Genomic DNA, 22,330 nt, shown 5'->3' with positions numbered 1-22,330 from the left:
ATTTTAACTTAAAAGAGTAAATAAACTTAGAACAGCTTACCCAAGTTATTGTCGATATTTTGTCTTAGATATTATGAAACTCCTATAGCCTGTTAGCTCAGTAAAACAATTCTAATACATATTCAATTAGCACCAATAAAAGCCATGTATATCTCATTATAAATAATAGTTCTCAATGTTTCTCTAAGGTGTGCACACAACAACAACAAAATATGTAGGTAGGTTGCAGATTACAAACATATATAATATTGGCTTTTAAAATTTTAAAACGTCAAGCTTATTTCTAGCCAGTATTTATGAAAATATGTGTGACTGAAGTCATAATAAACGATATGTTTCAATCATATGCATATCTAGAAAAAAGTGACGTTAATTTTACAACTTACAAATCCTTTTCATTGTTTCTCACAGTTATCTTATTATTTAGCATCATTTGTATTGTATTACGTATATTAATGTGCTAATAAATACATCTGCCGCGTATCGTCGTGTATCAATAAAGAACCTAGTAACATTGCAGAAATTGAGCGCGTAAGACATAATGGCATTATAAAGGACCTTATTTAAAAAAAAAAAAAATATATATTTTTAATCTTTAATTTAAGCGTTTCGTTATTATAAACGGTAAAAATGGTGATGTGTAATTTATATATCGAAGACCGAAGTCATCGTCGCATGTTGATTTATTCTATAAACAGTGAGTACTCGTAGACAAAGAATTGTATGTACAGTTATAACAAAAACATACAAATTTTACCCTAATCAAAATGAACGTATCATAGTATCCTGTGTTTGATAAACGTTTTAAGCACAGGATATTATGATAATTTTAATATAACTAAATATATGTATTTAAATTAATTTTGAAATATAAAAGTAAAACGTTTTCGACGGTTGAAAACTCTCAGTAACAGCCAGTATAGCTGGACTCAGACGTAAGAAAATACCTTTGTTTTGATGTAGCGCACAGTTATTTGGTGCAATAAATAACAAATATAAATTTAAATTAAGAATGTGTCTAATATACTTATTTTTTTTACCACATTTTATTTAACTTCACCTACTTATTAAAAAATATTGCACACAAAATGATGGTGCTGGTTGACTTTAACATAAAATAATAGGTAGCGTTTTTTGTGCACAGAATTTTTTTTTTTATTTAATATATATTTTTTAATGAAGTCTATTTTAATTGTCTTCGAGTTTGAGTTTTACGATAAAAATATCGATAAAAATAGCTCAACTAGCAACACTATAATAGAACATGAATACTTTGTACCTAAAATGTCGATATCTTGAAAATTCCACTTGATAAACCAGTAAACCACATGAATGACTTTATAGCCCATTATAATTGGTTAGTCGAGCATTTGTGTGACCGTGGGCTATTGTGAATTTAGTTATAAATAGGGGACAGCATGGCTTTGTATCATTACTGGATTGCTGGCTAGTCATGGACTCAGTATCAGGTAAATGTTAGTCCCGGAAGTTTTTTTTTTTTTAATTTGGTAAATGAGATCAAGGAACGAATTTTTCGTTTTAATTTTTAATATTTTTGTAATTGTCAAGTGTTGTGTTAAAATTATGCACCTTTTATTTTCTTAAGTTATTTAAAAACACGTAGCTTTTAATAGTAATGTTTTAAAAAGAACCCATAAATAAAAAATAAAATCAAATAATATTCTAGGAGTAAAATTAAACTAGCTTATACATTTATTTTAACTGCCATATTAATAGCTCTCATAATAATTAACTTGGTACATATTTTATTAATCACCATGAACATATTAAAATAAAGACGATGCAAAAAACATTGCTACATGTAGGACATAAAATTGTCTATTTAAGGTTTTTATTTCAGCTTAAACTAAATTATTATTTTTCCCAGTAGAAAAGACGGTGGAACCGCATTCGTCCAAAAATGTGGAGGGAGGGTTGGGCAAAATGCACTATCTGACGGACTCATGTTGCGGGAAATTTGTCAAAATTATCTTCGTATTGCTGAGCGTAATAAATATTGTGAGTATTGATAATTATTTCTTGCTAGGCGATTGATACTTTTAAAAAAGACGTATATATTTCATTCTGGTCGTTCAAACCTGATTCATTGATAGTTCGGTATATAATTGCTCACTCATAACATGAAAATATATAAACCGCAATAATATATAGATAAGTTTAGTGACCAAATTTAAAATATTCTATTAGATAAGTTTAAAGATATATACATTGTACAGGCTTAAAGATAATCAGAGCCGTCACTGACATTACCGTTTAACGATCCATGTGTGTAATAAACTTTAAAAAAACAAAAGACACTTTAGCTTATGCAAAAAAATATGTTTCCAAAGAAATATTCGCTATTTGGATGCCGTATGAAAGGGGATGAATGTTTTCCATTATCAGTTCATCTACCAGAACTATTTAAGTAAAATGAAGCTGAATAATACTTAAATGATTTTATCCCCATTAAATTGCAAAACATTTAATATAAAAACATTATTCCTAGAGGTACCGAAATACTTGGTGGCAGGGCTTTGTGTAAGCCCGTCTGGGTAGGTACCACCCACTCATCAGATATTCTACCGCCAAACAACAGTAATCAGTACAGTTGTGTTCCGGTTTGAAGGGTGAGTGAGCCAGTAACTACAGGCACAATGAACCTAACATTTTAGTTCCCAAAGTTGGTGGCGTATTGGTGATGTGAGGAGTAGTTTGAAGTTGCAATTTGGACTATATTAATTGCAATACTTTTTTGAATAAAGATCTTCTTTTTCAGATAGAAGCCATTGCCCTAATGGCCGTAGCGGTGAGCGCAGCTATAGCTATGAAGATATTTTCCAGCGAACAGTCTGGAAGATTGGTAGCACTGATTATTATAGCCGTCATCGCTGCAATCACTTTGTCCATCACCATTTATGCAATGGTGGCATTACTGAGGAACCAAAGGAAGCCTGTTTACTCGGTAAGTATTACGCAGAAAATAATCTTCAATTTTTATATCAAAATAGTCGCTAGGTTTTTGCTAAAATTGTTACATATTTTAAAAGACAAAGCTTTTGTCAATATTACATTACATTTACAGCCTGTAAATTTCCTACTGCTGGGCTAAGGCGAAGGCCTGCTCCGTCTCCCTTTGAGGAGAAGGTTTGGAGCATATTCCACCAAGCTGCTCCAATGCGGATTGGTGGATACACATGTGGCAGAATTTCGTTGAAATTAGACACATGCAGGTTTCCTCACGATGTTTTCGTTCACCGCTGAGCACGAGATGAATTATAAACACAAATTAAGCACATGAAAATTCAGTGATGCTGGGTTTGAACCGCAATCATCGGTTAAGATGCACGCGTTCTAACCACTGGGCCATCTCGGCTCTTTGTCAATATAGTCGGATAGAAATTGAAATGTACCTGAAAAAATGTGTACCTTATATAAAAAGTTACATACTTATTTTTTGACAAAATATATTAAGAATGTTAATCACGCGCTGTATATAGTCGGTGTACCAGTGGTCCTTCGCTAGTAAGTTCTACGTTCGCCTGAGTTTATTCTTCTAAGTTTAAAAAAAAAATTAGGCAAAGGCAAAATATAGGAAATGTATTCCCTAAAAATCAATATAGAATGTATATATACGCTTCTATAAAAAATATTAAATAATTTCTTAAAGTATCAATTCAGTAATATATCAGTACTATTTCTATGTCGTAAAGTGTTCATTTATCATAAATCGAAACGGCTTATTTTCAACTTAAATAATAAACTATTAACGAAATTACTTTTTAACGAATTTAATTTTATAACCGTAATTGCTTTCGTCGATATAAAAGCTAAAATTTTTCGTTATCTCGCTTTTCCAAGAAAATGAGGGTAAATAACACTTAACCTTGGAATTATAGTATGTTCAAGTTCAGAAACACCGACGTTACGTGGTTAAGAATGGCATATCACGCAATTGCTGGTTCTTAAATTACCGTTTATAAATTAGTCAAATCTTGTAACTAGAATATTCGTATATGTTAAAAAGAAACTAAATTAATCTGAGTATAAATCTTTATGAAATAGTTTGTTTGACGGATTTAATTTTAATATATAAAATGTATAATAATAATTAAATATAACTCGAATTTCAGGGATCCATGGTTCTAGTGATCCTTGCAATAATCCTGTCAATCATCATCGGGGTGACGATGAAGATACGTGAGGAGGATGAAGTTAAGCTGAGTCAATCTCTATCAAAGTCCTTCCAACTGTCTCGGGAAGATAATCCAAGATACGTGAAACTTTGGGCCACCATACAAAACGATGTACGTAACTTTTAAGAGTATTTACTAATCGATATTCGTAGATTAGATTCATATTTAGTACTATGATTACAATACGAATTCTAATTTATTTAATTAGAATTCTAAATTAATAATTGGAAAAAGAAGAGAAGAATATCTAGTCAGCTGTGGTAGGCGAAATGGCGACAGGTCGTGTTGTAGATGTCCATGGGCGGTGGTCGCTTTCCATCAGATGAGCCTCCTGCCCGTTTGCCACCTATAGCATAAAAAAGGTGAAAGTGACTACAGCGGAGTTTTGTGTCAAAAAAGTAAGTGATGAAAGTTCATCTCACGATCGAGGCCCCAGTTCTGTTAACGATTTGAAAGTCTATCGCAATCGAATCGAAATGTAATCGTTGCCAATAAGCCGAGTACTTAGTCTACAAACGCAACAATCCAGTCGCGGTTCGGTTAAAGTCGGATCGGAATTTAATCGAGATGGTAACGTAACCGATATAAATAGTCGATTTTGTCCTCAGTTACGATTAAGCTGGGTTAGTTTTTTTTTTTTGAGGAATTATCGAAAATGGTTTTAGTAGAATCGGGAACGTATCATACCGATAAAAAGTTAGTAGCAATGGCCCCCAACTCATCGATTCATTAAAATGAGATGAGAATTCTGAGATTCTGAGAGAGTGTGGATTTACGAGAATAAATGAATTACGAAATGTGTCTTAAAATAGGAGCGGTGATATCGTCATGATTCTATTAATTATATTATAGTTTCAGCAAAATAGAAAAAAACATAATGTTTATAATCGCATGGTATGTCACGAACTCCCGTTGCTTTTACTTGGTGGTGGCACAAAGCTCTACCACTAAGTAAAAGCTAGTCACTAGGTGGTAGGGCTTTGTGTCAGCCCATTTGGGTAGGGACGAGCCACTCATCAGATATTCTACCGTCAAACAGTACTCAGTATTGTTTCGGTTTGAAGGGTGAATGAGCCAGTGTAACAATGAGCAATAATATCTTAGTTCCCAAGGTTGGTGGCGCATTGGTGTTTTAAGGTTAATATTTCTTAAAAGGCCTATGGATGTTTCTGACCACTTAGGTGGTCCATTTGTTCGTCAAGCTACCTATGTAATAAAAAAAAGGTTTAGTAACCTTTAACGTGCAAAGCATTACACGTAGTCAATACACATAATTAATATTATCCTATACACAGACCTCTGTGACTGAATCTTACAGAATTAATTTGTCGATGGTATTCACTAAAAATATTTACATATGGTTAAGTAAGTATTAAGTAAGCAATTTACTTAGAAAAAAATTACAATTTTCAGTTAACTTGCTGTGGAGTTTATAGTTCAGAAGATTATCGGAACCCAAATCTACCTATCTTCTTCCCCCCGGACGTACCCATCTCATGCTGCCCGAACTACGACCCAAGTCGCTCCCAGCTGGTGCAGGAGCGGGAAAGAGAATCCTGCAAAGTTAAGAAGCAGTATTACGACATGGGCTGCAGTAGTCCGGTTATAGAGCTGTTTAGAGATATGACGAAGAGGGTGATGATCGTTTCAATTCTACTGATTATAACAATGGTAATATATTTCTTACAATTATTATTTGTTTCTTATCACGTTTCTACTATGAGCCTTAATCAGCACTTTAGTGCTCAGTCGTTAATTCCGGAGATTGCCTCCTACTTCAAACTAATTTTACCTCTTCATTATATTAGTATAGAAAATATCATTATGAAATAAAAAAGGTTTTAATTCATTCAACAAAATAATTTAGGAGTTATTTATGAAAGTACTTAGAGATATATATATATATATATATGTATACGTGAAGCAAAAACTTTCTCTCTTTTTTCGTGTGACGACATTATGCAGAAGGAAAGCAGAATTCTAATATTTATTTTATAAAATATACGTTAGCGATACATTAAATTAATAAGATTACAACACTGGTCTCAACAAACTTAAAAATCAATTATGATTTTTTTGACATTTGGTTTTTTTATCATAACAATGTAAAGGTATCTTCCCAATTGCTTGGTTGGAATATTCGTGCCTAGTACGTAAAATATATCGATACGGTGGAATTAGATTTAAATTCAATTGCAAGACTTCATTGATGTTCAAATATAGAACACATATAAATATATTATGTCTGTAATAAAAAAATATATATCATTATTGTCATCAGGTCTGGTTATCCATTCATGGTGCAATATGGACTCGGTGTATGAAACAATCAAATTTTGAAGATACTTCAAGAACGGAAGCAAATAGTCAATCCTAAACAAGATTCGAAGGGTTTTTTACCATGACTTATGTACCATGATATTTCTTGTAAACCTTTTTTAGTGTTCATTTTACATTAATAGATAAGAGTAAAATCTTATAACGTTTATACTAAAATATCGTGTCACTAATAGAATTATTTTGGACTATATTTTTGATTGTTTGACCAAGAAAGAAACTTCACATACTTAAGGTACATAATTACTAAATTAATTCACTTTCTGTTTTTTTTTTTTTATATAAAAAGAACACACAGGACAAAAGTCATAGCAAAAAAAATACAAATTTCTATCGATCTCAACAAAAGACACGAGCCGTCGAATCAATTTTATTTTTAATTAATGTTATTTATTTAAGCATATTTCGTAGTAATCCTCATTGTTTTTAAAAAATATATACGAATATGAGACATGCTTAACGTTATTTTTATTCATTAAAGTTGCAACAACGCCATCTGTTATAGTTCAGTGGAACCTGTTGAACTTAGTCTACTTTGTCATGGTAAGCACTGTTAGTTCGTCTTTTACTTTATAGATGGCATCATGGTCGATATTATATCGATAATATCTTAATAAAGAAATTATTTATTCGTACAAAACTGTAGTATTTTACTGACTTTCAAAAAACATAATATTTTGAGGTTTTTTTTTTATTGGTAATTAAATATATATATAAACAAATGAATTAAAAATAGTTACTATGTAAATTTTTTGTGCCATTTACTGTCGAAACACATGACCCTTCGAGTAGTAGTGCAAAAAGCTTCATTAAAAGTATAACACCTCGCCTTATTGCCTCCACTGGTGACAGGAGGGCTGGTTCGTTTTTTGCCAAGAGGATCGGAATTGCGATTCAACGGGCAAATGCTGCTAGCAATCTTGCCACCATTCCACGCGGTCAGGATTTATACACTAATTATTTTTAATTCACACTTGTATTTATTTAAGGACCTCATGTTAATAATTCTTATATAAATATATAATTATGAAATAAATCATAATATATTGGTAAGCTTTGAGGAGTATACTGCTATTTCCACAATTATATTAACAGCATCGGTGGTTCAGTGGTAGAATGCTCGCCTGCCACGCGGGCGGCCCGGGTTCGATTCCCGGCCGATGCATCTATTTTATTTTTGATATCTTATTTTCTACATATTTAGTATCTATATATTATTATCAATATATAACCATATATTTATTACTTTAAGTCGTTATTTCATAATTACTCAATTTATTTTGAAACAAATATCAGTCACTAATTAAAATTCAAAGCAATTAAAAAATAATTAACTCAGAATACGGCATTAAACAGTAATTAAGGAAAATTTCCGTCTGATAGTGGCCATTATGCATGCACAATGTCTCCGCAACATGAGAACGTTCAAAGCTAATACAGCGAGATGGTTTCTTAAAATATGTGTTGTAATTAATTTTATAAAAAAAATATATGCCGGTAAGATATTATTATATATTTATACATGTAATATGAATCCCTAAAACTGGCCTTCAATCCACTCTTGCCCGAGGGCTTCCAGGTCTCTAAACCCTGTGTTTAACTGTACCAATTGCTATGACCATAGTATTTATAAAATTTGATGAACTACAACTCCATCTAGTGCGTATAATGTTACCAACCAAGTTGACAGTATACAAAAAACGAGAGGTATCGTGAGACACAATAAATTAACTACCTTTTGAAATTAATTAAATATCAATTAAACGACAAAATTATTATTTAAAATATTGCGTGAATTAGAACAATAACTAAAAACAAGTTAAAGTAATCTACATATATATATGTACATATTAAAAGCGAAATACCACTTACTGATTAATCACGAAAATATATATGTAATCTCAGAAACTATAACATCCACAAACTTGAAGGTAGGTTTCTTATAGGGTGTAGATATCCGCTAAAAACTGATTTTTACCCCTGGGGTTTGAAAGTTTGTATGAAAGTTCTATGATTTTGAAGAGAAAGAATTGAAATTTAAAATATATGCTCTATGGATGATGTGAACGTGTACTATTCATGTTAGACATCCTTTTAAGGTTAAATAGGGGATGGTAGTTTGTATATAATATGGCCCTTTACATCATGTCAATTTAAATGGATAGATATTTTTGAAGATATTACAGATTTAAAACGCAGGGTAATAGCGGTTTGTATTTTCGAATGACAAAAAAGCTGTGAACGTTGTATAGTATATATATTTTTAAATTTAAAAAAGTAACACATAGAGTCTCCTTGAATTACTTTAATATATTTTTCAAATAATCAAGACCTATGTTTTATTTTTTTAACTATTAATTGCGCTCTTTTTCATCAGTACCACCAGACTACTGCCTTCAAAGTTTAAACATATCCGAATGCAATTTAATACCAATTAAAGTATTCTCATACTACAAGCCCGGCTCTAGGTGTGAGTTAGAGGAGTGGAGGGGATGTCCGTCATATAACAAATTTGATACAGAAGAAGATTGTATAAATCTTTGCATTAAATCTTATGACTTTAAATATGATACAATTAAAACAGGATTTTATAACGCAGGTGTAAAAAGTAAGATCAAATTTTATCAAACTTTATATACATATCCCCGTTTCATAAAATATTAGGCATATAAGTTATGTAATATTATCTAATTTGAATAAACACTAGTCATATATATATAATATAATTCTATGCCATTAGAGCTGCTTCTAACTAGTGTTGTTATATTTATGATTTTGTTCAATTGTAATTTTTAATATTGATCTTGACAGCATTACTAAGCGTAGATAGATTACAAAATCATGGACAAGATCCAATGATTTTTGTTAAGATCATTTTCATTTATAATTAATTTCGTGCTCAGCGATGAAGGAAATAAATGTGAGAATCGAAATTCTACCACATGTATCCACCAACGCAGTTTGGTATTCATTGAATTGTATGAATTATTTTGCTATATACAATTTTTACTAATTAATTTGTTCACAGACTTGTCATTAATCTATGTATTATTTTCTTTATATTTTCGATTAAATATATGTTTAACATTATTATAATATGTATGTCATTGAACCTTTCAGCAAAGTGCGTCAAACCTTTGTACATTTATAACTGTAACAATAACGCTACTAAAGCTTTTGTTTATAACAAAGCTATTAACGACTGTGACGAAATTATATGGACCGGATGTCCTCACATAGGAAATGTATTTGAAGAAAAACTAGATTGCTTGCAAACTTGTTATCGAGGTGATTTAAACTGGAATAAAAAGATAAAAATGATGTCGGATGAAATAGCAGATCAGTTGGAAACGATTCTAAATAATATCTCAATTGAAGATTCTGATACAACAACAAATCATACAAAAACTAATCGTGTCACAGAAAATAATAAATTATTATACAATACCGATAAAGTTATAAATAATCAAAATATCAACAATCTAACTGACACTCAGTATTTTAATGGTGAAAAAACTTTAAAGGTTAAGTTTGATGGAACTACCGACATACCGGTTACAGAAATAAATGATGAGGGTGACTATAAACTAGCCTTAAGTGCAACTGAGAAAATAAACGAAATAAATTCAAATGAATCTTTTATCGATATAAATACTGACCTAACCAATTATACATCTACAACAGAATATGTTAAAACAAATAATAATAAATTAGAAACTAATGACGTAAATGAAGAAGATGATATAACTACTATAAAGTTCACTAAATTCGAATCTCCTACTCTAGAAATGCCAGCTACTACTAAAGTTGAACCTACGTCTGATATGACTAGAAGTACTGAAGTTAAATTAACTACAGCCAAAGTGACAAGAACATCTCCTACTGAAAAAATAACCAAATCGACAAGAGGAAAGAGAACAACAGTATTGGATATAGGGACTGCAAAGGCCGTTGTATTACCGCAAGATCTGTAGTCTAATGAACACAACTTTGTTCAGTTTAATATAAATAGGCATTTATGAAAGTTAGACAACACATAATTACTATAAGTATCGATATTTACTGGTTAGAAAAATTGTTATATTAATCTTCTAACCGAAAAGGCTTAGCTATTTATTATATTTATTTTTCGTTTAAAATAAATAAAGATTACACCAGTGGATCTCATAGTAGATCCCAATATCATAAGCAACCGTTCTTAACCTTATGGATTATACAAATACATCATTAAAGTGCAATTTATCGAATCTGTTCCAATATTTAGGATCGGGTTTCGGCCGTATGGCTTCAGCCTTGGGGTTCCACGAGACATTTTTTTATTAAAATAATACAATATTGACTTGTAAAGAACATAAATAAAGTAGAAATTTATTTAAGATAATTATTCTATGTATGTCCATAATTATGTTGACTTAAAGCAATTGTTTGATGTATTTGGAAAATGTCGACCCTCTAAATGCGAACCAACAAATGTGTATATTTTGGAGACGACATTTTGTTTTTTCAATTATTTCTCCGCAGACTTACATCCTTGCCATTTTTCGAGTATTTGTTTTTAATTTGTTTCGTATATTCATCTGCATATATTATAAAGCACCACATTCAATCAGCGTCTCGGAAACTACGATATCTCTGTTTTAGAGCCATTTTGATATTATGATGTCTTATCACGTCATTTATTATTTATGTAGTAACTCTTTGAAATGGTCACTTGGATTAAATCATCTGGGTTGGTAATCGATAGACTGGTGTGACGTCAGCATACATACAAATTTTGAGTTGATATTCGAATCGGGAGACACAATAACGAGAGCGATTACAGTTATTAAGTATCTCTGATGTTTCTAGAAGATGAAATCAATTCAAGGTAGTTCTGATGGAAGACAGCCTTAGTCATATAAATATTTGAGGCGAAAATAAAATATGTCGAAATGTTTGTACGAAGAGAAGCTTACAAAATAATCTTAGCATCGCTATTAATATAATCAAAATGAACTCCGATCTTTCATAAATTCATTCTAATTACTGGTGATTCTCAGGACGTTCAGATAGTTCAGATTTATTAATATTATCAATAGATAATACGAATAGAATAAACATATCCTACGTCTACCATTATTCTGTCAATTCTAAATCGATTGAAATCGAATCGATTTTATCGAGGCATCGGTATCTTTATTCTCTACAATTGTATATAATTTCATGGTTATATCCGATACGAAATCAGAGAATAGGAGAGCATCAAGATATACTTATATAAGATCTAGTTTATTTATATAAATCGTATAAAATATTCATAAATCGTTTACTAACGTTACATTTATGAATGAAAAAAAAGAATATTTTTTTTTGTACACTTATTGTTTTGGGCTTGGGAAGTAACGTATTTTTAGGGACTTATTTACATATAATACATATATAATCTGATTCGTTGTTTTTAAATATACTTTATAATAGATTAAAATTGGATTCGATTCTATGGGGCCAATAAAATCTCATTAGTATCAATTGTCGTCTGTAACAAAGAATGATGTTATGACTCCGTGCCTCGAAACTCTCATGAAGCCTGCGATGTGGGTCTGTCATCAGTCCGAACTTAAAAGCAAAGATTTATACCCTATCTTGGATTAAATACCATATGCCATACACATATATATAATTGTATTTAACATACAGAAAATGTTTTTTTTTGTTTGTGCTCAAATCACGTAGAAACGTTTGAACGCATCCGTATATTTATATGGTATTATGTTTTGTGTTCCGTTTATGCTTCTTACTTTTTTATTACGCCCAGTGAAGGCTGTTATCGCATCTACTATAACATATGTACAAAAAAAAGACATGGCAACCCAGGTGTATAAACGAGTGCTCGATATACAATGGTTTCCACAGGATTAATTATCCCTAAGTAAATATTTCATCAATCTCATGATTTAAATTATTTAAATTAATATTGACCAATGAGTAATTGAATGATGAAATATAAATCAGTTTGTAAATTACAGTTGAATTCAAATCTAAAATGTGTATATTCGTTTTTAACTTTTATTTGTATGAATTACGTGTCTATGGTAAGGATCAGTGAAGCTGCGCCAATTAAAGCTGACATGCCTCAATAGTCTATAGTATCTGTTAAATGTCACTCAAGTAACCTAGATAGACGACTAGCGCCGATTGATAAAATACTCCATTTAAATAAAGATATTATAAGGGCGAGTAGTTTGTATTGCGATATAGGTTATACTTGAATTATATTTAAATATAAATAGTTAAACTTGCATGGTCTATCGTGAACGTTGGTTTTTTTAATTATTTGTTCACTAGAGGTAGTCATAGTTTAACTAAAATTTCGAATTTAAAAAAAACGAATGTAATATTATTCTTTTTTTTTAAATAATAACTGGTTTGAACCATTTAAAAGTTAAGGGAGAAAAGAAACGTACATGCAAATAAACATAAATCCCGAAATCATTACACTTTTTTATAGGCGTGTAAAAATGCTTGCAAGATTAAATAATATATAAATATTTTCTGTTAAAAAAGTAATTTTGAATTCAGAATATTGGCCGACAAACGACATCTTATACACACTCTAACATTTAAAAAATATATAATAATTATTAATTGTGTATTAAATAAATTTAAAAAAATATGACCATTCATACCGGTATGTAAAAAACAAAACATAATTGTAATACAGCTCACAAATAGGTAAAAGTAAATACATAGTTGACATACACGACGTTATCAACTACTGTTAAATATCAAAACATTTGTTTTTATCGTACTGGGATGAAAAAAGGAATGTCTATTGTGCGTCTAAGAAACGTATTGTTCTAAAGATGTTTTTTTTTTACATGATAAATGTCATAAGCCTACGGGTTAGGCTGTGAACACACAATGCGGCCATTATAATCGTTTCGTTTCGTATCTCTAGTTCGGAGATCGAATACTCGATTTAGTAAAGAGGAGCCAACGTGAGGGCGGAGGATGTGATGAGATCGTCTTAATTCAAATTCGAAATTCAAATGTAAATTTATTTATTCAGCGTAGAAGTATGTAAACACAGTTTTTACGTTAACGGTATTTTCTACTAAAACTACTTCCTTCTCTTGCAAGAACTCAGCTTAGGCGGAGACAGCGTGAGTGTGTTGTATATAATTGGTCTCGTTTATAGACGCTTTATAAGCTTAGCAGCGTTTTTTGTCACGAAACGTCACGTGTAAGAAGGCACAGAGCATTACAAGCTGTCTACGGCGCCGTCTGCAATCAGTCTTACGGTTTAATTGTACGTAACATATTTTATTTGATCTGTGTTTTATATTCCAATGATTATATTTCATGTGAAATAACTTTTTTTAAGTTCATAACTAACAATGTTATATTTATATATCTTTTATGGGTAATATTATAGATGTTAAAATTTCACACTGACGTAACACAGCATTTAACATTGAACAGAAAACTTTCCTTTGAAAAGTGAAATCATTTATTAAGTTAAGTTAACTTGTTTTACTATGTAAGTTATATTTTTGTTGGGTTCCGCAGCCAAATGCTGATCCCTTTTACTTAGCTTACGCACACCGTCTGTCTGTCGCCGGCACTCTTTTCAGAGAATACCTGAAAAGAGACCTTACTGTGAAGGACGCTTAAGATAATTTAATTTTGTTTTATTTTTAAATTCACAAAATATTTAATAAAAATGTGCCATGCGGATGTTTACATATTTAATATACATAATTACATAATTGACATATACATTGTAGAGTAAAAACTTTTTGTTAGTAAGAGAGTTAATGACGGAATGAAAGCGTGACGCGTGCTCACGTGCCGTTTATGTCGCTCTAGCGAGTAACTAGCTCGGAGCTAGGCCTAGCTGTTTAAATATATCCAGCATTTATCTCAGTTCTACATAGACTAGAATTTCTAGAATGTTCTATCATAGCTCATTGCACGGAAATACGCGGATCGTAAAGGTGGCTTAAAAATGGGTAAGTGTGTTAAACTTGACCTACGTTTTGAATTCATGTTATGTAGGCCCCGTTTAAATCTAGAGTAGAGTGCGTTGGTGGTGACTCGCTGATGATGTTCAAGTTGGACCATCAATGAGAAGCCCCAGAAGATGTGGTCCATCAATTTCCAAATATTATTTATTGAAGTTCTAATACATCTTTTCTTCATGTAAGCTTATTTTAGGGTTATTTTAATCAATTAAGACATATAAAAGGAAAATAACATAATAACGAACGAACGAAGACATATAACACGTATTCACGCTCCTTATTTAAAATATATACGACGATCGATATATGACAATATACGATTCGTATTTATATGTATATAAATGTTTGTTTAATAAATTTAAAGCTTTTTGTCGAAAAAGGTCTTTTAAATATATTTTTTGGGTTAAAGGGGAGATCTCCAGGTCAGCGCTTATACGCGGTCTCTTGTTCTGCCTGATATCAAGATCTACGATGTGATCTGCAGTCAGCCGAGATGGCGCAGTAGTTAGAACATGCAGAATGAATCTTAAAAATAAACATTGCGGATACAGACCAGGGCGTGCACCGCTGAGTATGCATGTGTGTATAATTGATCTCGTGTTCGCCGCATAATGGGAACACCGTAAGGTAAATTGTAATGATGAAATATAGGTACCAGAGTGTTGGAATAAGCTCCAAATCTTCTTCTTAAGTAAAAGTAGAGTTGAGCGGATTTAATTTTTATAAAATCAAAATCAAAATATACTTTATTTCAGAACGCTTTTACGAGCACTTTTGAATTGTCATTTTACAGAACTATATTAAAAATAAAGCTACTACAGATTCTCAGGTCGGCAAGAAATTCAGTAGTTACTCTTTTTCGACATATGAGATACATTATGTTTGTTAAATACAATTATATATAACAAAAGTCAAAAATTAGCTCCACGGCTTATGCTTCATTTATTAGTTTTTTTTCTCACAAATGATTTGTATTTATAAATCGGCAAAGTTAAAAAAAAATCAAAAAAACTATTGACGCCTGTATCGTGTATCCTAAAATATTGTACACTATAAAAAAGTTTTTAATGAAAACATGTATTTTTTTTATTATAACAAAGTGTAATAAAACACTTAATTACTTATATCCACTTTAATTTAAAAACCAAAGTTCCAATAACAGTTCATCAACGTTCAAAACGCTATTTTTTCGCAAATCCTTTGTGAATATCATAGTTTAATCGAGCTCTCGATCGATGACATTGCGTTAAAAATTCGTTGTCAAATGTTGTTTATTTGGCTTTTGGCTTGTGGTCGGAATAAAGATACTTTATGTACGTTTATAAAAATAGATAAAATAAAAACCTATTAATGCTATTAATTAATTAATTAAAGAGCTTTAATTTATTAAAATACTTACATACTAAATAAGATTTAATTACATTTGAGTAAAAATATAAAACATACATACATATATTCGTGATATCTAAAAATGAAAACCACCCCTTTTGCTATAAATTTCCTTAATCGATACAACCCTTTATAACATTCAAGGTCAAGGTTAATGCCCTATCCGTTACGAAGGACCGAGGGTGACAAATTGTATAAAATTAAACGAAACGTTCACGTTTACGCAGTTTGCATATTAAATAGTCATTTCGACTATTAATTGAAATTCTATATTTTATCAAAAATATGTAACAGTAAACGACAATTTTATTTTGTACATGAAAAAATAAATGACATTCGAAAAAAACATGCATCGGCCGGGAATCGAACCCGGGCCGCCCGCGTGGCAGGCGAGCATTCTACCACTGAACCACCGATGCTTATTTAAAATATGCGAAATTATGAATATTATTCATTTTTTTAAATACGAAAATAAGGATAAATTTCACTACATAATATAGTTCTAATTGTGGGTTGATTAAACGAACATCTTAAACCAAAAAAAATAATAGTATTAAAAAAAACTTTAATTGTAAAAAAATATAAATATATTAAAATCTGGGTTATTTTGTTTTGGATTAGTTTATTAAAGTACTTTCACCTTAACGTATGTTAAGTAGGTATTTCAAATAGTAAAAAATAATCGAAATTTTTAGTTTAACATAAGTGTAAAAATGTTTGACGGTTTACTTCGGCAAAATCCTCATTACGAATAAATTTTACTGATATCTACCTCTAAACTAAGTCTACTTGTATAAAGTAGGATTACCATAGGTCCACACTACACATAAAAACAGGTCGCTAGTCGGCATCAGCCAAAGACACTAGGGGTTTCTTAAAAATGATAATGTTTTGAACAAAAGAATCTTTTGTTAACACAGATGTGTTGTGGAATTTAGATTATTTCAACATAGGTCAATGACATCCTAAAGATTAATTATTTACTTATAAACTGCTTCATTTTAATTATTTTAGTCATAATAACAGTATTATACAGATTTTAGGTGAAGTTTGTATTCTACAACAATTTTGGTCTGCAAAACTACTGCTCCTTTAAAAATAATTAATTTCAAATTACAATTTCTAAGTATTTTATTAATATTATATAACAATTCAATTTAATAAATAATTAATTTATGCTTAAATTATTATATTATTATACATAACTTGTCATAAAAAATTCAAAATGGCGCCAAACAACCAGCTGATCGACAATGCTTCTCATCTCAGTTCACACCGAATAGCGACTGATCGTCCAACAGTGTCGACAGATTTTACGTAAAACTCGATAAAAAACTCAACTCGTTAGTCGACTCGACTCCGATTCAGTCCGGTCGCGTCGCTGACAAACAGCGGATGTGTTTATGTAATAATTTTATGTTTCCTTGCATCGATTATTCCGATTAAAAGATCGATTGCGGATTAATAATGAAATGAGAAATTATGACTCAAAATAGCAATTGTAATATTAATTTATCCCTTAGTTAAGTGGTATTAAATAAGATAAGTTTATCGATTGTGCGTCCTCTTAGTTATGGGACGCTCAGTGTGTCTAGGTCAATAGGTATTTTGGGATGACCTAAAGTGCAAGTTTAATGTTTTGTGCGTTTATTTGTTTTGATTCAGAAGTCAGTGACGTATATATTAGTGTTTATTAGGAAGCTAGATTTGTGTGTAGGCGGTGTTAAGTGTTGTGGTGTTTCTGGATATTGATAGCAGCTTTCGTAACAACATGTTTGGAGTTTTGATGAAGAAATGGAAACCAAAAAGGTAATGTATAAACCATCTTTAGGATTAACACAACATCGTTTTTTTGTCAAAGTTACAATTTATGATCAGTTTTTTTTTTTTAATGCAAAGGTGGTAAATAATACTGCATAGAAACATTTTAGAGAATCCTATTAGTAACGGTCTGTAATTAATTATTTAATGTTTATATTCTTACTTGCAATGTAATATTGGTACGCAATTTTACGTTCATATAAAGTATCGAAGATACGGTAATTTATTTTAAAACTAGGGAGATTATAAACACGACGTTAGGTTACGTTGGTATTGTTATACATTAAATTTTATAGTAAAAGATTTTTTGCACTTAAATTGATTAAGCCGGCGCTACGCCTTCGTACAAACATGTAGTTTAAGTAGTATTTGACCGACCATAAGTTTAATTTTTTTTTTAATTTATTTTAATTTTATTATTCTTTATTGGTCAAACATAGCAGCAATCTAGTGCCCAATATGCATGCATTTCTTAATCGACCTGTATTTGCATTTAAAACGAATATCATTTATTTTGTATTTATATATTGTTAAAAATAGAATAAATAATAATTATGTGTTAAGCTAACAGCTGTTACATAAAAACGGTCAAAGAGGTTCTGTCAGCGTTTGTTTATTATTTTTATTGCAAAATTCTAAAATTAAAAAGTTAAGCATTTATTCTCGTTTCACCTGCTTCAACTAGCAGCTGTAATAGAACATCACAAACACCTGGTCTATTTCGATAGTAAGCGAGTCGTAAAGATACAAACATCATAAGAAAAAAAAGATAAATTGTTTGTTTTTAATAACAGTAAAACCGGACTATGTATGCTTATTACAAATTTGAAAAAATATATAGGTAGATACATATGCATTTGCATATTGAGATTATTTCATTTATAAATATTATATATAAATACTTACTAAGAAGTAAAGAAACAAATTAATCTAAAACTACAGCTATGTAAAGTCGGCTATTTTTTTACGTAAACGAGGCTAATAAAAATAAATTTAATATTAGGCAGTATAATCGTAAAATTTAATTTAAATAAAGAATAGCTAAAAAAAACATTTAGAGTGATTTATTAACTTCATTGTAAAATTATCTTTCTTTATTTAAATTAATAGTTTAAACCGACTTCAAACGTATTAAAAAGAATAACAGCTCGGTAAAAAGGTTTTGATTGTCTGTGGATTAGTCCTTCGCGTTTATATTTTTATTTTTTTAATTGTGACGTAGATTATTAACATTAGCGGCGAGTAAGATGTATGAACATATATATATGTAGGAATCAGTGCCGGATCCAGGATTGTCGTTTGGGAGGGTCTTGACCCCAAAGGGCAGGTTTTTAGCAAAGTAATCACTACAAGTGCCCACATTTTATTTTGCTTTAAGTAGTAGACTTGCTAAGAAGTATAATTAGAATAATTATAAAGTTCGCGTTTAATAGGTATGGGCAACAGAATATCTTAATGCTTTATACGGCTAAGCCCCTTAGCGATCTATCTCTAACGATTAGCCGTGGTGCACATCTTTTTTATTATATAAGTTGCAGTTGGTTTTAGATTTTAATGCTCACATTGGCACCGTAAAGAATATTAACCATTCCATAAATCACCGATGCGCCACTAGTCTACGGAACTAAGATGTTATTTTCCCTGTGCCAGTAGTTCTTCGGAGACGCTAACCCTTCCAACCGTATCACAAAAATACTAAGTTTTGCTGTTTGATGGTTTAATATGTAATAAGTTGTCCGTACCTGCTCAGAGGGGCTTGAACAAAGCCCTACCATTAATTATACCATAGCGTGAAATGTAACAGTTTATAAAATTTCTCAATTAAAGGGTTAATAAACGCAAACATCCTTTTTTTTAAAAAAACAAATTGGACCGATAGTCCTTTAGATTACCGCGCACAAACCAACAAACACTTCAGCTTTTTAATATAATAAAAGCAAATCTAATAAGCCTGTAAATGTCCCACTGTTGGGCTTAGGCCCCGTCTCCGATTTTCCATTAGCAAGTTCCCTCACGATGTTTTCTTTCACCGCCGAGCACGAGATGAATTATAAACACAAATTAAAGTTTGAAATCAGGATCATCGGTTAAGATTCACTGAAATTTAATAAAAATTAAAATACATATATGTAGGAATATACTTCGATATTTTGATAGCGAGTAATAAAAGCGCATTATTAATTTATTGTTTTAAAATTAAGAGTCGTAATTTTTAGTCGCCAGGCGCCACACGAGCCGCCATGGTGTGGCGTCAGATAGGCAAACACTGTAATTTTAATATCATCTGGCACTTTGATAAACAACTTTTCTAGAGTTTTAATGCTAGTATTTGTACATTACACTCTAACGATAGCGATTGTAATTCATTATTTTCCCAAAAAACACCAAATATTTATAGCCGTTAACGTTGAATGAGTACCGTTCGTACATACACGACTGTTGTTTTTAACAATATGACGTCATCAAAATGACTGACAGTGTTTTAGTGGGAATAAAAAAGGTTTAAAATTTAATTTAATTTTATGGCAAGAAAGCGTGTTTATTTTGCCGAAATATATTTTTGTGGATTTTTATTAGGAAAATCAACATTTTGAAGTACTTTTTCAAACATAGTAGAATACCTTATTGGTCATATGTGACGTGATGTGTACAAGTGTGTGCGCAAACAGATGATTAACAAATATGTCTTTATTTATAATACAACACTATTACACTTAACTACTTATTTTCACTTTAATTTTACTTCCAAAATTCCGTTAACAGTTTCGTCGACGTTCAAAACGATATTTTTTCGCAAACCAATAGTGAATATCATAGACTAATCAAGCTCTCAACCAATAATATCGCGTCAATTTGCTGTCAAATGTTGTGCATTTGGCTTTTTTCCTATTATGGTTGGAATAGGTAAACGTTCTTCCCGAGGTACGGAAACTTCCAGACTCCTGGCTGTTACTAAGAATTGTCAGAAATACCCATAAACTTTTTTCCGGGCCGATCAGAGATTTGAACCCTGAACCTCGAAATCTGTGGACTCATATCTTTCTACTAGACAAACGAGGCGGTCCAATGATTATGTCTATTCAACGGTACGATAATTTTTACACATTATAGCGGCATATCGGACTAGGTTTCTATAAAATTAGCATATTTTCAAATATAACGGATGTTTTAATCTTATTTTATATTCAGTATCACAACATTCACGAGCTCTTCTCGATAAATTTCAGTTAATTACTATACACGTTCAAATACCTTCGTTAATGAGTGCTATGTATATACAGAACATCTGCTTCTAAAGTATTCTGATTATATCTGATATTCCGTTAGAAGACAGAATAAGATAGTCATATTTCAGAAAATAGCAAAGAAAAAAGTCTTTATTGAACACGAAAATACATAAAAGGACTGTTAAATAATATAATTTATTACATTAAGGTGCACAAAGGCGGCCTTATTGATTTAAGATATCTCTTACAGACAACCTTTAACATAAGAAAACATTTGTAAGGAATCGGGATCTTCGTATGACTATAGGTACAGATGTAGTATCCAAAAATAACAGTGCGTTCCAGTAGTTTAACAGTTTCACGAATTCTAGCTATCCTCAACTTAATATATCTTATGTACGACATATCAATTACTTCCCCTGTTAGTGTGTGGGTCATATTTTGCAACCAGGGACAATAATTTTATAAGCAAGAGTCATCGTCACAGTAATTACACTTTTTTCACCAATTAATAAAATCAACGAACACCAAATCTGCCTTTACTTTTTATCTACCTACACTATAATATACCTACTTTTTATCTATACAGTATAAAATAAATTCGCTTCTGGTCGTCTGTACGCTTAGATCTTTTAGACTAAGCAACGGATTTTAATGAGGTTTTCATCAATGAACAGAGCGATTCAAAAGTTTGGTTTATATGTTATAATACATGCATAGAGAAAAGTCGAGAATTTCAACTGCCATAGTCGGAAGCAAACAAGCATTCATTTTTATATTTGTTTTTCAATCTATTATGTGTACAAAGATCATTAGTGTACCGGTGTACAGCCGGGACAGGTCATCTACTCTTCTGTATAATCTTGCAAATTATAAGCTTTAAGTTTGTTAATTGATAAATGTAAATGTACTCAATATATTAAAGTATGTTGCTATGTGTAGGTTGTGTGGTTTTTGTTTCCACTGAGTCAGCTGACGGCCTGCTGGTGTCGGATTCGAAAAAACGCTAACGCGCTGTGAGCACAAGCAAGAAAAACGATACCAGCTAGCCTACATCGGCGGCGATAGATATTTAGTTTCGGACACGTTTTTGTTTTGACATACTAGTGCCTTATTGCGACTTAGTCGACGATAACGTCTGTGTATGTAAATAGACATAGAAAAAACAGCCCAGTAATTTTTTTGTCGTATTAATGAGCTTTAAAGTTATTAATTTAATTACAGTTAAATCTATAAAAATTAATAGAAATAAATGTTTACTCAATGTATTGATAATTATTTTTTATAAATATAGATGAATTAGGTTAATAATAATCAATATGTACCAAATTATTTGATTATTTTTATATCTAAATAG

The 22,330-nt window shown here is 31.0% G+C and overlaps 2 protein-coding genes and 2 non-coding genes across 5 annotated transcripts in view; 3 read left to right on the top strand and 1 right to left on the bottom strand.

The window, feature by feature from the left end:
* The first annotated feature begins 1,398 nt into the window (after positions 1–1,398).
* On the top strand, positions 1,399–6,648 carry LOC113404691 (uncharacterized). Of its 2 annotated transcripts, none has more exons than XM_064215579.1 (6): positions 1,399–1,469; positions 1,889–2,019; positions 2,780–2,965; positions 4,134–4,307; positions 5,610–5,867; positions 6,478–6,648. In XM_064215579.1, the coding sequence occupies exons 1-6, from the start codon at positions 1,454–1,456 to the stop codon at positions 6,571–6,573; spliced, it is 861 nt and encodes a 286-aa protein (XP_064071649.1). In that variant the 5' UTR covers positions 1,399–1,453; the 3' UTR covers positions 6,574–6,648. The 2 variants fall into 2 exon arrangements, with proteins under 2 accessions (XP_064071649.1, XP_026501435.2); XM_026645650.2 differs by having other exon boundaries at positions 1,427–1,469; positions 1,892–2,019.
* A 979-nt stretch (positions 6,649–7,627) lies between these two features.
* On the top strand, positions 7,628–7,698 carry Trnag-gcc (transfer RNA glycine (anticodon GCC)). The gene has a single exon. It is a non-coding gene; the product is annotated as a tRNA-Gly (tRNA).
* Positions 7,699–16,273: 8,575 nt separating this feature from the next.
* Positions 16,274–16,344, bottom strand: Trnag-gcc (transfer RNA glycine (anticodon GCC)). The gene has a single exon. It is a non-coding gene; the product is annotated as a tRNA-Gly (tRNA).
* Positions 16,345–17,305: 961 nt separating this feature from the next.
* The window catches only part of LOC113404794 (uncharacterized), a 403,674-nt gene continuing 398,649 nt past the window's right edge, over positions 17,306–22,330 (top strand). The window contains exon 1 of the mRNA XM_064215520.1: positions 17,306–17,734. Within this exon, the coding sequence (XP_064071590.1) occupies positions 17,697–17,734 (38 nt within the window). The 5' untranslated portion in view covers positions 17,306–17,696. The remainder of the gene's footprint in view (positions 17,735–22,330) is intronic.

This window comes from Vanessa tameamea, chromosome 8 (assembly GCF_037043105.1).
Source record: "Vanessa tameamea isolate UH-Manoa-2023 chromosome 8, ilVanTame1 primary haplotype, whole genome shotgun sequence".
Taxonomy (NCBI): domain Eukaryota; kingdom Metazoa; phylum Arthropoda; class Insecta; order Lepidoptera; family Nymphalidae; genus Vanessa; species Vanessa tameamea.
The sequence above is the reverse complement of the archived record's forward strand: the minus strand, read 5'-3'. Positions and strand labels throughout refer to the sequence as shown.

Coding starts and splice junctions, on each gene's coding strand:
- LOC113404691 (XM_064215579.1), top strand. Junction 2,020..2,779: donor TGCTGAGCGTAATAAATATT/GTGAGTATTGAT, acceptor CTTCTTTTTCAG/ATAGAAGCCATTGCCCTAAT. Junction 2,966..4,133: donor AAAGGAAGCCTGTTTACTCG/GTAAGTATTACG, acceptor CTCGAATTTCAG/GGATCCATGGTTCTAGTGAT.